Source organism: Heloderma suspectum, chromosome 16, assembly GCF_057233095.1.
Source record: "Heloderma suspectum isolate Gila_16-S chromosome 16, 16-S_ref, whole genome shotgun sequence".
Lineage (NCBI taxonomy): Eukaryota > Metazoa > Chordata > Lepidosauria > Squamata > Helodermatidae > Heloderma > Heloderma suspectum.
This window is the reverse complement of record NC_139473.1, coordinates 2,939,432-2,955,888: the sequence shown is the minus strand read 5'-3', so window position 1 is coordinate 2,955,888 and position 16,457 is coordinate 2,939,432. Positions and strand designations below refer to the sequence as shown.

The following is a 16,457-nucleotide window of genomic DNA, read 5'->3' as shown; positions in this document are numbered from 1 at the left end:
TTTCCTGTTTTGTTTCAGAGGAATACCAATGAAACGACATGCCCTCCAAGAGAGGGTACCCCAACATTCCCTTGCAATGGTGCAGAAGATGGGTTTTCTTTAAGGGGTGGTGGGAGTGTCTCCTGGGGTGGTCCGATGCCCTGTGCCAACCCAGCCTCTTTTATAAAGTTTCTTCAGAAAGCTGCGTTGGCAACTCTACCCGTTCCCTGGTCCTTTCAACAGGACTGAAATCTGGGGGCTCTTGCAGGCAAAGCAGGGGCTCCTCCACTGAGCTGTGACCCCCCCACACACAGCAGTATCACGGAGAACATCGGAAGCTCCCTTCTACCAACTCAAGCTTTCAGCCCATCCGGCCAAATGTGTTCTACCCTGACTGGCAGCAGTACTCCAGGGTCTCGGGCCAAGAAGTTTCTTTCCCCATCACCTTATGACCCAATCCTTATTTCACTGGAGATGGTGTGGATTGAACTAGGACCGTAGGAACTGAGGAAGCTGCCTTATACCAAGTCAGATCCTGGGTCCATCTAGCCCAGTATTGTCAGCACTATCAGCAGTGGCTCTCTGTGGTTTCAGGAAGATACCTCTCCTTCCTCTACCTGGAGATGCTGCCCGGGATTGTACCTGGGGCTTTCTGCCTGCGAAGCAGGGGCTCTACCACTAAGCTACAGTCCTCCTCTAAACATTAAATAAGATTCTACTCCTCTTGGCTCTGAATAAAGGGTTGATTTAAATGGGAACCGAGGCCATTACCTTGTACTGATTCAGACCTTTGGTCCATGTAACCCAGTATTGTTGACACTGACTGGCAGCTGCCCTCCAAGGTTTCAGACGGGAATTTTTCCAGCCTTGCCTGCAGATGTCGTGGATCTAACCTGGCACCTTCTGCATACAAAGGAAGAGCTCTGTCATGGAGCCACAGGCCCTCCCTTAACCTTCTGCATGTGAAGTGTGTGCTCTGCTGCTGGTCCATCGGTCCCTTCGTATGACTCCACCAAAGAGGACTTGGGGTGTTTGCATGTGCAGTGGCACAGCAAGGGTTGGGCTGTGGGACCCAAGCCCTGAGCCCCACAGCTCGGGGGGTCCCCCAGAAGACCACCCGGAGAGCAGCAGGTGCAAAAGCAAACTCCATTGTATTCCTGTAGTCATAACGGTGCATTGATTTAAGTGAGTTTAAAATGCAACCTGGTCAGAGAATATTTTTTTTATAGCAGGGTTGGCAGACAGTTCTGTTGCTGTGGTTCTATCAGGAATGTAGAAGCAGTTGTAAAACATGGGATGGCAGTTGAAATGGGGGGAAGAAATGTCAGTTGTGCGCTTTACAACTGAGATGTCACCCATTGCCGTCCAAAGGGCGGAACTCCATAAGACCATTAGGTCCAGGGTCCGAAATGACCTTGCTGCGCCGCTGTGGAGAGGAGCTGTTTTCCCTTTCTGCTCTTTTGCCTGGGAGGGCAGGAAGTCCCCCATCCCAAATATTCCTCATTGGATTTTCAACGCAATTGGAACAATACACAGCAAGTAGTATAACTCAATATAAAACGGTAAACCTACACCAGAAATATCTACCTATTATCATAATTCTCCCTATTCACAGCTAGTTAGACGTCCTAATTATCAATCTCATGTAAGATAATATATGGATGCCAGAGAGTTACATTAATGACTCTCCAAAATGAGTGTTGCATATTAAAAGCAGCCTCATCAGCCTCTGGGGCATTTTTTGTTGGGAGCTTCATAACACAAATTAAGTCCTTTCCCCCGTTCCTTTGTTTTTCCCAAAGTTGCCTTTTTCCTGGTGCTAAAGCTTTTGCTCTTTTTCTAGCATGCACCAAAGCACCACCTGCCTCATCCTCCAAGACTTCCCTCTCCAGTCTCCATCCCAACTTCCTTTCCTCTGTCCATTTATAGCTGCGATCCAAACCACTCTGTTTCCAGAGGTGCTGGTGCTACTGCTGCCCTGTTCTCTTGAGCCTTTGTGAGCTGGTTGCTGTTCAATGTAGTCTCCCACCTCTAGGAGGAGAGTTGGAGCTGCAGCCCTGGCAAAGCATAAAGTTTATTTGACTTTATAGAAAAAAAAGGAGAAGAAGAAAGAAAGTGACGTAAAAAATTCTTAAAGAGCTCTTTGGCAGTAGATTATCTGAGAATCGGACCATGTGAGTAGGGTATACAAAACGCCTCCCCTTGATACACAGTGGCCCATAGCCTCCAAAGCAAATGTAGGGGTTTTGGCGAGACAAGACGCAGATGAGCCAGAGCAGAAGCACGGCTGAAACTGTTGGAACCCCAGGTACGTGTTTTAATTTTAATTGTTTTTAATGAGGTGCCTAAATGGTCCTGTGCGATGTTGAGGAAACCAAGGTTGGCGAGGTTTTTCTTTTGCCCTTCTAAGAAGGCACTGATGCTTTTGCTCACCTCTCGAAACTTTGATTACAAAATCTGAGACAGCGACTGTAATGCACAAGTCTGTATGTATATAGAGATCTCTGCACAAGAGGCTTTTAAAGGCTCCTTCAGTTAAACAGATTCTGTGCAAAGAGGAGGTAGAAACTCTCCCACAACTCCAAGGAGAGAGAAAGAAAGAAAGCCTTGAATTTTTTTAAGTTGTGGTTTGAATTGCTAAGAATGTGCTCATTGCCGCCGTTTGTGTTTTTTTCTGTCCGTACACACTTGCTGCCTCAATGATGGGAGGCTGCAGCAAACATGTTTCAACAGTTTTCAGGGACAGGTTGCAGCAATCTACTTAGCTGCATTCTGAGCCAAAAGCTCATAAGAAGAAATGTACTTTTTAAAAGAGTAGAGAGAAGAAGGTGCACATATGTGTGCATGTGTGTATACACACACACTTATTTTGGCCATGGCTAGACAGAGAAAATGCGGTACCTGAGCAACTTAGGGTTGTCAAATTGCCATGTTATGTTCAGAGAGGCTGTCTCACCTGAACAGCTGAGAGTGATTTTGTCTATACAGCAAACAGACAGGGGCTTCCATCCAAATGTATTCTGGCTACAATTTCTAACCTAAGAACACAAAACAATTGATGCTAATTGGGACTGGATAGAAATGAAATGTAACACAACACGTTAGTGTCTTTGAAAGTGGCGACATGCTATGAAATGTGGAATGACAGGTGTGCTTTGGACTTCTGAGGACAAAAGAAAAAAGGTTTGGGAAGCTAAATCTGTGTGTGTGAGTGTGTGTGTGTGTGTGTGTGTATACAGACAGAAACGTTTCTTGATTATTCTGATTTTATATAATACCATTAATGTACATAGCACTTTACAACACAGTAAAAAAAAAAAAAAAGACGCCCCAAGGAGCCTCTAAACTTTAGATTGCAAGAGAACGCGGGAAGGGTGACAAAGAAGAGCTTTGCCATTTCTTATCACAATCTACTCTCGGGACAGATGGTAATCAAGAAACCAATAAGTCCCATCATTTTGATTTTGACTTGTGCTTAGAGCTTTGGAAACCTGGTGGGTTAATTTAAATGTAATTTCCTGATGGATGCTGATTCTTGACGATGCGGCTCCATACCACTTGATGGTATGGCTTGATTCAAACGCTCTCTCTTTCCTTGGGTATCGGCTGAAAAGCTGGGATTCCAGAGCGTAGACGGGTACTGTGATTTATTATGTTTAGGAAGGACCGGCCCAAAGTAGGGAAGATAACATTCTTTCCAGGCTGGTTTAGCTTCGCTTCAGCAAAAGCTCCGTGCTCTTTGAATGAAACAGTAGGGTAGTGCGCGCGTGTGTGTATAGCCAGTTCAAATAGCAATGCTGAAGAATAGTGGAGATTATGTCAGGCTGTGTATCTTCTCCTGGACCAGCCGCTTCCAACCTGGTGCTTAGCAGGATGCATTTTTTTGAGATTCATGGCTCTTTGCCGAAAGAAGAATTCTGTGGGACACAGAAGTTTGGGTGTGCGTTCGCCAAGATACAAGATAGGTTTTTAAAGATGCCTTAAATCATAGCAGCAGCAGCTTCTTGAGTTAAAGGAATGACCTAACCTATTTAATGTTGGCCATGCTGACAGAGGGTGCTGGGAGTTGTAGTCCAACACATCTGGAAAGCACCAGGTTGTCGAAAGCTGCTACCTAGGCTTCTACCTAGTGTACCGTTCTGTTTAATTAGGGGGTGCTTAGTCTAGAGAAGCATGCTCTGGTGTCCCCACGGGAGAAATGGTTCAAAGTATGTTCCTGCTGTCTGCAAATTTGCTTCTACAAACAACCCATCTCCAAGACTGACTCAGAACATCCTGGGGGTTTTGCTGTGATGGAGCTTCAGGCTTCGCCAAGAGCTGGTCTCCATCATGCTGAGAGCACATCTAGAATATGAGAGATAGATTTCAAAGGTCTTTGCCCTGATAAGTATGGACTTTCCCCCATTAGTCAAGAACACTGTCCATGATAGGTGGTGGTGGTGATGATGATAATAAACACGGACACGTCAAAAGTGTCATTGTGGAAAATGGGGGTTTGGGGGGCCATCGTCTCTATGGCTTGTTGTTTAAGCTGAGGGGAACTTTAAAGGCAGTCTTTGCTGTTTTTGTTCTATCCAGGAAGCTAGAAACTGCCCCCAAACATGTTAATAAACAAGCTAGAAATACCACTGGTTTTTAACACAGAAAGTGAAATGGCGCCTACCTCAAGAGTGTTTGAAATGTGAGGGGGAAAATGGTCAGCATAAACACACAATTCTTCCCACGGGCAGCAAGAGTGAAGCAGGGACTCGGCAAACAGGTGGACCTACGTACAATCTGTCGAAAAGGCATGGTCAGCCACCCAGGGAAGCTTTTGTCAAAGTAAGGGTATGGGAAGAGAAAGAAGTGGCTATTCCAGTGGCAGAAAAGTGGTAGGAAATCCATGAAGGGTGCTTGCATGGGATGGCAAGATTTGGAGCATGAGCAAACCCCATCTGTTGGGGTTGGTGGGGGTGGGAGATGGAGGCATCTGTCTGAATCCATCACATGGGTCTTAAAAGTTGGGATAGCCTCACCCTAGAAGGAATCTTTCTCTCCTTTATGGGAGGCTCCATAACTCACTGGATCAAACCTGGTCCCTTCTGCCTGCAAAGCAGGGGCTCGACTGCTCAGCTGCAGCTTTCTCCTTCCTCTCTACCATACCCGAACTTCAGGGACACCCAGCGTCTTTGTCCTTGGTTGCTCTGTTCTCCAGGCTATGATCCAGGGCCCAGAAGTGTATTTTTGAGGTGCATGCTGAACGCCCCTCACAAGCAGCCAAGCTGCTGAAGGAAGTTGGCCCCGCCTAGCAGCGAGGGCTTTCCAGCGAATGGCGCGTGACTGTGCCCTCCAGCATGACACCATGCGCGGCTACGGGCACTGGTGTACAACAAGCATATTATATAGACAATCCAGAGAGAGGGGAGCATCGGGCTGGAGAGAGAGACTGATTTCTGACCACTGGAAAACTGTTGTTCTTTTCCTTTCCGGTGAAAGTGCGGGCAAACCTATCGCGATTGGCAAGGCCTTGCAAAGGAGGTCTTGCTTCCTTAGCCCTGAAAGTGGTTCCATAATTTTGTCTTCAGGGTTGCCATTGTACAGAACAGGGATACGGTTGCTTGAGTTACGATCCTTTCTGTTTCCGGTCCCACCATAACAGTTCTGGTGCAGAATTCAGCTTTCAGAGAATCATTACACAGGACCCTCAGTTTTCTAGCCCTGATGGCTCCGGGGACAGGCTTGAACACGCCAGGCACGTATGTGTTGGTTGTTTAGTTTGCCCCATTTCTTCCAGCCTTCCCCAACTGGGGGCCCTCCAGATGTGCTGACCATTAACTAATAAAATCCTGGTGTTTGGCCACCAGGGGGCAGAGAAAATGGTCTGCAGGACCAGTAGTCCACCCCCAATCAGAGCAGCGCGTTTGAAGACCTGATCTGCCTCCCTCCACGGCAGCAAAGTTTCCTTTTGCAAATAAATCACCTTGAGTAATCCCCGCTCACGCTTGCATGAACCACAGTTAAAGAACAGCCAGTCTGTCCAGATACATTGCCTCACTTGTTCCCCATGCTCACTAAAAGAGCTCCATGGTTGTGCAAAAGCCTGGCTAGGCAGTGGATGTGTGGTTAGCCAGCATGGGACTGCGGACTTTCCCAGAGCAAGGTGTCGGGCCACCTTGCTCTTAAACTGTTCCCATGCAAGGGACCAAAAAAAAAAAAAATAGAGCCTCTCTAAGCCCTCTTCCTTGTCCTGTGGTGGTTGTTAATGCAGAAGAAAAACTGAATATGCCTTCTCGCTTGCTGCAGAGGGTTTACATTCAGGCTACAGATCAATTTAAGGAAAAGCTGGTTACTTGAGGCCAACAGCCCTGTGACTGCTTTCTGTCCTCTGTTTGATTTCCAAGTTTCCTCCCTTTGGGGGGGGGGCCTTAACCACCATTGGAATGTGGTGTCTCTAACACTCATCTTTTGTGACTTCCCAGGCAAGCTTCTAGCCCTCAGGATTGCAGAGCTGAGCTCGAAAAAAGAAAAAGAAAAGATGAGGACAGCACTCAGCGAAATTTCAGGTGCCAGAGGTTGGGGGTAGCAGGGGTGGGGAGCAGCATTCATTGACCCTGGATTTGACCCCTGCAGGATCTATCTTGCAGAAAGCCTTTGGTTCAGAGCATCCTCCCCCAACCTGGTCCCCTCCAGATGTGTTGGACCACAACTTCCAGCATCCCCCAACCAGGTACCCCCAGATGTGTTGGGCTACAGCTCCCGGCACTGGCTGGGGATGCTGGGAGTTGTAGTCCAATCCATCTGGAGGGCCCCAGGTTGTGGAAGACTAGTTTAAAGCATCAGGATGTGTCTCTAGTGCCAGGACTCTATGCCAGGTTCAAGTGGTGGAATGAGAAAGCACAGGGGCATCTGAGTGTACGCATGCCTTTTTTCCATCGCTGAATTAAAGCACAACCAGCTCCCACACACCCGGAGTTTACCGAGTCCGGGCTCGCAGATTAGAAGTTGTGTTTTCCAGGCTGGCTTTTTTTGAGCCCTGGCACCGTTCTCCATGGTCATTCAAGAGGCTTCCTGGATTTGAGACTCCAGTGCCGTCTTTGCAGCTACAGAGAAGGGCCGTAGCCAAGCGGTTGAGCCCCTGCTTTGTACGCAGAAGGTTCTGGGTCTGATCTCCGGCTTCTCCAGGAAAGGCGGGGACAGAGCCCTGGCTGAAACCCTAGCGAACCACCGCCAGTCGTTGCAGGCAAAGCTGGATGGGTCAGTGTCCTGACTTGCTGCAAGGATGCTTCCGTTGGTTGGTTGGTTGGTTGGTTGGTTGGTTGGTTGGTTGGTTGGTAGGAACACCACACAGAGATCTTTGGCTATTGGGCGGTCTAGAAATGTAATAATAATAATGTTGATGATAAATATGTTGCATTTATATCATGCCTTTTCCTCCAAGGAACTTAAGGTGGCGTACGCAGTCCTCCTCAGCGGAGGCTGGTGGCTCCGTGTTTCAGTCAGGACCAGTCAGAACTCCTTGGATAACTCCTTTAGAGGTCTGGCTGGTTCTGACTGAAACCTGGAGCGGATTCACCACCCCGCTGACATTGGAGCCACCAGCCTCCACTAGTCCTCCTCTCCCTTTTTATCCTCACAACAACCCTGTGAGGTAGGTTAGGCTGAGAGTGAGTGACTGGCCCAAAGGCACCCAGTGAGCTTCATGGCCGAGTGGGGACACAAACCTGGGTCTCCCCAGTCCGAGGCCAACACCGTAACTACCCCACATGGGCTCTTTTCAGGTTCCAGAAAAGGCCCCTGTTTCCTGGGCATTATTTGCTTGGAGCAGAGGGTGTGTCTGAACCCTCCCGCTGCCTCCTCAAAGCCCCTTGCAAGGGTTAAGCCACTCTTGTAAAACAGTCGTCCCCGGAGCCTGGTGCACTTTCCAGGTTGTATGGTTTTCATTAGCGCCGGTGCCGCCGCTTCCAGCTGTTGAAGTGCCCGCCCGCCCCGTGTTTGTGTAAGAATGACCTTTGCAACAGCTCAGAACAAAAATAGATAGTAATAAACTCTTTATCCCCGGTACTGTTGGCTGGAAAGTGCTGGGGAACGCTGGCTGATGAACAATGAGCTGTGGATGGCGCAAGAAAACCCTGCCTGCGAGAGCCAAACGGGTTTGTGGAAACCTCCGTGGCCAAAAGCCACCGTGCTGCTGTCAATTGCTTGGGTGACCTTCCGTTTTCAAAAGAGGCCGACCTCTAAGTGGGCCCGGCCGGAGACCAGAGGGATACTGCGGGTTGCTTGCTGTCCATACTATGCCACAAAAAACAGATTTTGTTCTCCAGCTAGATGCTGTATCTGTCCCGATGCCATTGCCCTAAAACAGCCTTTCCCCCAAACAGGTGCCCTCCAGATGTGTCAGAGCTCACCGGGGAGTAGGAGTTGCGGTCCAACACATCTGGAGGGTACCAGGTTGGGGGACGTCTGTCCTAAAACATGCATCCTGCAAAGCTCTTCATCATGACAGTATAATTCAACATTCAATGAGTATTAAAGAAAAAGAAAAATCTCAGGATGGGAAGGCGATCTTGAGATTTTAGCCCCAGCATTTTGAGACAAGCTTGAATCCCTTTGGTTTCTCAGGGTGGTGTCCACCTTACCTACTCCCTGTGTTTGTTGCAAGCTTGGAAGGGGCTGTTCAGCTGGCTTATATTCCGGGTGCTACATTTGCAGGAGTACAGATATCATCCTCTTCCTCCTCCTCCTCTATACTCCTGCAAATGTAGCGCAGCAATTTATTTATTTTTATATATATAACAATAACAATAACAATAAAAATTAAAAAAACAGATAGAGCTGGGAAAATGTGCCGTCTGAAATCTTGGAGAGTCACTGAAATTTTGGAAAGGAAAGGTTACTGAACTAGTTGGTCTGATCTGGTATATAAGGCAGCTTCCAGCATTATGTGTGCCACCATGGCCAGCAGGGGCGCAAAAGGGTTCACCATCCTCTGCTTGGCATCTGGTACTCAAGAAATATGCTGTGTCTGCATATGGAGGCTTTCTTTTGCTATTGTGGCTAGTACCTGTCTCTTCCATTTTGTAAAAAGCTGTCTAAGCTGGTAGTCGTCATCACCACCTTGTGGGGTGCCGAGAGACTCCCACAAGCAAACACGAAGTTACTTAAGGAATGTAGTCATAATGACAGAAGACGTTACCGGGGGAGGGGGGCTGGGGAGCATCTGACTCAGAATAGGAGCACGGTGTGGTCATAAATACAGTGGAAAATGTCAACTGCTGATGTTCGGAGATTACAGGACACTCTATCATGGGACACCTGCAACTGGCTGGTTGTTTTCTACCACTTTCTTCTGGCCTACTCGGAGGTGTGAAGTCTGCCTGGGCTGCCTCTCCATGTGGGCACCTGTCACTGGAATGTCCCATCCCAGCTGCAGAAACAGGACCAGCTTGAGATCCTTGGCTGAGCCACCCTCCCCTTGCTGTCCTGGCTATCTAGCGAGTGGGCTCCAAAGATGCCCAAGCATGCAGAACTGAGGTATAAACCAAGCTGTGAACCAGCGTGGTGCAGCAGTTAGAATGTTGGACTGGGACTCGGGAGATCCGGGTTCGACTCCCCACTGGGCCATGAAGCTCGCTTGGGTGACTTTGGGCCTAGCCTACCTCGCAGAGTTGTTGTGAGGACACAGTGGTGAGGAGGATCACATGAGCTGCCTTGGGCCCTTTGCAAGAGGAAAAAAGGTGGGATATAATTGTTAAAATAGATAATAAGAAAACTGAAAGCAGTTCATTTGCCGCTCACCAGCATTTATTCTCCCAGGCTCTGTGGAGATGGTTCTGGGCTGGGTTGATGATTAACGAACGTTTGACAATTGCAACATGGCTCGCAGCATGAGATTTTGCTCTCTCTGCCTGGGGAAAGCGGCTGTCAGGGGCACCATAAGGCGCCTTCGCTGAGTCTAAATAATCGAGTGCCCTGGAATTTCAGGAACCAGCAGGTACAACGGTCTTTTTTGGCCCCTACGTCCTCTTACAAATAGCCCCCTGAAGTTGGGAGATGCTGATATTCCATCCCCCTGATCTGAGCAAGCTCCTGTGGGTAGTATGGGGTGGGTCTTTCCCCTCTTGTTTGTTTGATTGATCCATCGATCGATTGATTGATTAGCCGCCCATCTGGCCGGCTACCCGGCTGCTCTTACAACAACCTGCAAGTTAGCTAAGGGTGAGAAAAGAGGGACTGGTTCAAAGTCACTTGGCAAGTTTCATGGCTGAACAGGGGTTCAAACCCAGGTCTTCCCAGTCTAAATCCAAAACTCTAGCCCAAGGTGTCAAGCTTCCTTTAGCCTAAGGGCTGGGGGATGGGGGGAAACTGCACAGAAGCCAGGAAGCCAGCAAACGGTCTGTGGCTGGAGGAAAGGGGGTGGGGCCAGGAGAAAGGGCGTGGCTTTCTGGGAACACTGGAGGGCTGGACCTGACCCCCACGCCTGTGGTTCTCCACTCCGGCACCACCGCGGTGCTCGACGTTTGTATAGATTGAGAAACCTGTTTGTTCTTCCCGATCAAGCTAGTCATGGCACGAGGAGCATTCACCGAGCCTATGCTGCTCTCCTGAGGCTTTCCGGACACAATTTAAGGCGACAGCTTTAGAATTATTTTTTGTTTTCTCTAAATTAGTGCACTGTTGCAAAACATCTACATCTTCCAGCAGGTTACTGACTGCATTCTGAAAATGACTTTTTAAAAATGTGTGTTCTTAAAGATCAAGCTGCTAGGTGTCATGAGTGCAGACCAAAGCTTAAAACAGAAGTGGCCGTCTCTTCTACAGAATCAAAGCTCTTATGCCAGGGTGCAGAACCTCTTTCAGCACGAGAGCTGAATTCCATTTTGGAGAAGTTCTCGGGGGCCACATTCTAGCAGTGGGTTTGCCGAAAGGCAAGAGAGGACAGGGCCACAACACAAAAACTAGCAGCCCATTGTAGCTCAGAGCTCTTGGTGGCAGCAACTAAGCTGTAGGAGAGGAATTCGAACCTCTTAGAATGGAGAAGAACTTGCACAAAAGCCAGGAAACTGCCAAACCATCGATGGTTCGGGAAAACAGGGGGAGGGGGAGGGGGAGCGGCTTTCTGAGGAACCTCAGAGGGCTGGATTGGGACCACTGTCTTGCCACTTCTTCTGGAGATGGAAAGCACTTAAGTGAAATTGGATTGGTTAATAAAAGGAAAAGCTTGTCATGGGGAAGTTAAGCAAAAGTTTGATGTCGTTCTTCATGCTCTGTACGAGAGTAACCAGACAGATGCGCTCTGCTTCTCCTCGAGGAGGCTTGTGAGCAGGGCAGGGTTGCAGGCGTGGGTTCTCTGTTATACCCAGCCTCCGAGAGCTGGATGGCCCGATCGTCTGACTCAGCACAAGGCAGCTTTCTACCAATTACAACCAGAACACTCTCTCCGGCTACACTAGCTCACACCCAGCACGAGAGGGTAGCTGTTCGATCTTCCCCTTTGGGCCAACTTTCCTGGAGGCGCCAGGCCCAACTGATTTTAAACAGAAGGGAGAGGTTATTACAAATAATGGCCAGGTTCCAAAGGGCTCCGTTGGGCGTGCCCTGAAGCTCTGAGCAGGTCAAATCCTGGCGGCAGGCAGCAGTCTGACAGGAAACTGGTGCAGTTGTGGCCATTCAAAGGCTCGCCAAACAGACAGGTGGACCCAAAAAATGGAACGATGATGGGAAGGGCCCAAAAAACAAATCTGTGCCAATGGGATTCTCTTTTTTCAGGAGTGGGGAGGAAGAAGGCAGTGACGGTGTCTTCCACTGCATGAAAAGTGAAAGCACAACTGTACAACTAGAGAGCCAACTCTTTGCCAGGCATTTTGTAGCAGGTGCCAAGCTTGCAACGGGAAGCCCCTGGAAAATCGAAGGTTTGTTGCAGAGAGAACTCAGTCCTAGCAGACCCGGACCAGCTCACAGATTGATACAGCCCCCAGGATGGAAGGAAATGGAAACTGTGTGGACTGGGCTGCACTTTATGGTTTCATGGAATAATTACTGCAAATTCCCTCATTTTAGGCTGCAATCCCATACACATCCTTACCTAGGAGTAATCCCCCTTTAAAACAATGGGATTAATTTATAAATAGGCACGTGAAAGGGAAGCCCTTTTTTCCTATAGAGTAATGCATGTTTATCAACATGTGTACTGCTAGTGTTAGTTGCATGCAGTCGTAGTAGCAGTAATAATAATTGTTGTTGCTGCTCTTGTTAATTTTAAAAAACAGGTTGGACTTGCCTCAGCTGATTGATTAAAACTCATGCAAATTACCAAAAGCTCTGTTTGAGTTATTTCTCTCTGTGCAGCACTTTGAACGCTGGGAAGGTGGCTAATGAATGTTACAGGAGTAACTTAAATAAAATACAAAGGTCAAGCCTTAGCACACATACAGACTAACTGTTTTAGTTGTTCAGGAGTTCTTAATGAATTTACATGCGTGTTTGTGGGTTTCCACCCACTTCATCAGATGTTCTATGTGGAACTGAAGGCTCTGAGCCTGAAAATACCATTAGATCTGCAGCCAACATTCCATTCTCTTAACGCGACAGTTACAAGCCACAAAGTGCACTAAAGGTGCAATCCTATGCATGTTTAGACCAAATGTCCAAAGAAACCACTGTCCCTATTGAGTCCCTGATGGATACAATCAAATCTCATCTCTTGTTCTGCAATCTCACATTCCAAGCGAGCCCCTGATTTCAATTTCTTTATAACAGTCACCTTATGACTAAGAGAATAGAACGCTTGCTGCAGCTCTACCTGTTTCATTGTCTCTTTAGACTCAAAGCCTCCAGTTCCACTTACAGCATCTGAGGAGGTGAGTTGTAACCCACCCACGCTCATGCAGATTGATTAAAACACCTGAACGCCTACAATAGTCTATATACGTGCTGCGCTGGGCCCTTGCATTTGTAAACGGAAGGCGAACACGGTTATACTACAATATTAAACAAAGCCATTCCAGCAGCAACATCCGTGTAGCGGGCACAATCCCTTGTGCTCAAAAGCACCTCAACCCATCACTAGACTTACGCAAGTGGCATTTTGGCTGGTCCTCATAAATCAAAGACAGGCAACGTGTGGCCTTCCAGGTATCGTTGGCCTGCAGCTCCCATCATCCCTCATAACTGGCTATGCTGGCTAGGGCGGGTTGGGGTTGCAGTCCAAGAGCTTCTAGAGGGCCACGTTTCCCACTGCTGTAATACAAATATTACCTAATGGTGATTTTGTCCCTCATGAACCAGCAGGGCTCTCCATTTTTAAAACCACACAAGGCTTTCCTGTTTAGCCCTCTCTCTCCTCCCCTTCTTCTATGTCGAAGTTTAGACTGTCACCTCCTTGGGGCAGGGACCTCTCCTCTTGTATGTTAGTATACCGTCTTCCCCAATATAGAAGAAATCGACCCGAGGTCTTCCGAAGAGGCCTTGTGGGTCACCCTATGGCCAACAGCGTGTCATCAAGTAATGGCACATGAGTGGGCCTTCTCCGTGGTGGCACCCACCCCCAGAACGCTCTCCCACGTGTGGCCTGAACTGTGGGGAGCTTCAGGCGCCTCTTAAAGAGGCATCTGTTTACTCAGGCTTTCTCTGACAGCTAATTGCACTGCTCTGTTTTACTGCTTCTGTAACATTTGTAAACCATGTATTATTTTATATTCTATTTTATGCATTCCTTATGTAAACTCCTTAGAGATCTTAGGATATCAAGTGGTATAGAAGTAATTTAAATAAGTAAATACAACAACGTGTTACACACACTGACAGAGCTGTAGACATAATTATGGTGACGTCGATGATAATAACCTGAACCGTTTTTCCCCTCCACCATCTAAAAGTTAAGCCGCCCGTTTCCGGGAGGACATCGCAACGCCCCGGGGCTGAGCTGCCGACGCTGGGAGACCCCCGAGGAAAGCCGCGGCGGGAAGGCAAGTCCTAGGGGAGCCCCTCGCAGATGGACCGGAGCCCCGTCTTTTAACCGTCGGGATGGAGACGACAGACCCCAGCAACGAAGCCCAGCCTCTCACGTCTCGAACGGAGGCCTCCGATTGCAAAGAAGGGGGAGACTGTGTGGAGAATGGACTCCTGCTCAAGAACACCAGACCGACCTCGCAGCTGGCAGAGGGTGGAAATAATGCCCAGCCCAGCCAGGGGGACAAAGGGGCCACGACGCGTCCCATCTCCAATGGTTTTTCGGGGGCTCAGAGCCCAAGTCCTTGCAACGTGACAGGAGGCAGCGAGGGTCCCCCCTCAGCTCCTCTGACTGGCATGACCACTACCACCTCGATCTTGTGTGCAGGAGATGCTCAGCAGCAACAGAGGGAACTGGGCGAGAGAGAGACGTGGAGCAAGAAAGTGGACTTCCTCCTCTCTGTCATTGGCTATGCAGTGGACCTGGGCAACGTGTGGCGCTTCCCTTATGTCTGTTACCAAAACGGAGGAGGTGAGTCACGCCGCTCACCCTTTGAAGCAGAGGTGTTGGAGTTCTTTCAGCCCAAGGGTCGAACTATCTTCCAGGGAAGCTCTTGGGGGCCACATTCCAGTGGTGGGGCCAAATTAGCCAGAAAACACCACCATCTTTTAGCTTAAAGCTCTCACAAGAGACAGTTCAACCTTCTAGAACTGGGGGTGGGGTGTGTGAATGGCACAAAAGCTGGGAAACTGCCAAGTGATCAGCAGTCAGGGAAAGGGGGTGAGGCCAGGGGAAGGGGGCCTCACGCTCTGGTAAACTTCAGAGGGCCAGATGGGGACCCCACCCCAGCAGGCTGAATTTGACCAACAGGCTTGAGGTTCCAAGTGCGGAAAAGCCATGCTTTCGTCACAGTTTCATGTGGCCACAACCTATATCAACGGATGGGTCCTTGGAATTGCTTTGTCCCTGTTCTGTGGTTTTTTGAGGCTTGCAAGGGAAGCTGGTAGCAAGATCAAGGCAGGAAGAAAGTAGGACCTTGGGTAGCTCCCAGTGAGTTATGCTGGCTGGAGCTCTCTCCTGCTAGGACAATAGGACGCTGTTGTCTCAGCAGGGAGCTGAAGCCTTATGTAGGCTGATGAGACCAATAGTGCAGTCAGCTCCACCCCTCCTGGTGGAGCAGACTGGATGGCTAAAGGGCCCTCACCTGGTTTTGTGCCCTGAGATTTTGGCAAGGCTCGGGAGATGGGGGTTTGGCCAGGGACTTGTCCCCTGAGCCAGAGGACGATGCCAGGGCTGTGTCCTCTGGCTGGGAGAGCCCTGAACAAGGCCCTGAATGTCCCACCCCTGAGGAAGCTGCCTATGCCTCGCCCTCATCAAAATCCTTGGCTGCACACTCCAAGCACTGGGGTCATGATGTCTCTGGTGTGGCACTGCCGTGCACCACCCCCAGAAGCTCTGCATAGCCATCCAGTCCCCAGTGGTGTCCGTCCTCCCTCAGTGCTCTTTCACAGCTGCAGCTCATGACCATCTGACCTCTGTCTGGCCTGTGTTTCATGTTGGTCCTCTTGCAGGGGCTTTCCTCATCCCGTATACAATCATGGCCATCTTTGGCGGCATCCCCCTCTTCTACATGGAGCTGGCACTGGGGCAGTATCACCGGAATGGATGCATCTCAATATGGAGGAAAATCTGCCCTATATTCAAAGGTACCAGATAATAATGAGCAACTAGGTCTATATTCTCAGGGCTTGTCGTTGGTTCTGGGTCACAATCAGTGCTGCAGAGGCCTAGGGATGTGCGTACAAGAAATACACAGGTTCTGAAGTTTGTTCTGTCTCATGTCTGCATCAGATTGCAATCTGTGTTTTTTCTTTTCACATGAAAATGCATGTGTATTTTCATGCATAAAAACGTAAGACAAGCCCTGCCGGATCAGACGAGGTCCATCTAGTCCAGCGTTCTGTTCACACAGTGGCCAACCAGCTGCCTACAGGAAACCCACAGGCAGGATATGAGTGCAACAGCACCGTCCTGCCCATGTTCCCCAGCAACTGCTGTACAAAGGCATACTGCCCCTGATACTGGAGGTAGCATGTAGCCATCAGGACTAGTAGCCATTGAGAGCCTTCTCCTCCAGGAATTTGTCCAATCCCCTTTTAGAGCCATCCAAGTTGGTGGCCAGCACTACATCTCATGGTAGCCATTCCCACAGTTTAACTCTGCGCTATGTGAAGAAGCCCTTCCTTTTATCTGTCCTGAATCCCCCACCAATCAGCTTCATGGGATGACCCCCTTGACTTCTAGTATTATGCATATTTTTCCAAATGTACACAGCAGTTGTGTGCATCGTTGAAATGCACACATTCTTCTCCCATGGATTACAGTATGTTTGTGCGCATTTTTCAAATGTCCGCACACTGTCGGATGCTATTTTTTGGGTCCGCGAATCACATCGCAATCTCGGAACTATGTGGACTTGACCACAGCTTGTGTCTGGGTAAATCCCAATCAAAAATGAACTGAACTGAGTTTCTCATACACCCCTACATGC

General features: G+C 48.9%; 2 protein-coding genes across 3 annotated transcripts in view; both read left to right on the top strand.

Moving 5' to 3' along the window:
• Nucleotides 1-694, top strand: part of BLMH (bleomycin hydrolase) — a 30,489-nt gene extending 29,795 nt beyond the window's left edge. The window contains exon 12 of one of the 2 annotated variants that reach the window (XM_084823167.1): nt 19-694. In XM_084823167.1, the coding sequence (XP_084679293.1) occupies nt 19-32 (14 nt within the window). In that variant the 3' untranslated portion in view covers nt 33-694. The remainder of the gene's footprint in view (nt 1-18) is intronic. The other variant, XM_084823165.1, reaches the window with a different exon arrangement.
• A 9,685-nt stretch (nt 695-10,379) lies between these two features.
• SLC6A4 (solute carrier family 6 member 4) overlaps nt 10,380-16,457 on the top strand; it is a 30,244-nt gene continuing 24,166 nt past the window's right edge. Inside the window, exons 1-3 of the mRNA XM_084823153.1 lie at nt 10,380-11,867; nt 13,833-14,437; nt 15,478-15,612. Of these exons, the coding sequence (XP_084679279.1) occupies nt 13,981-14,437; nt 15,478-15,612 (592 nt within the window). The 5' untranslated portion in view covers nt 10,380-11,867; nt 13,833-13,980. The remainder of the gene's footprint in view (nt 11,868-13,832; nt 14,438-15,477; nt 15,613-16,457) is intronic.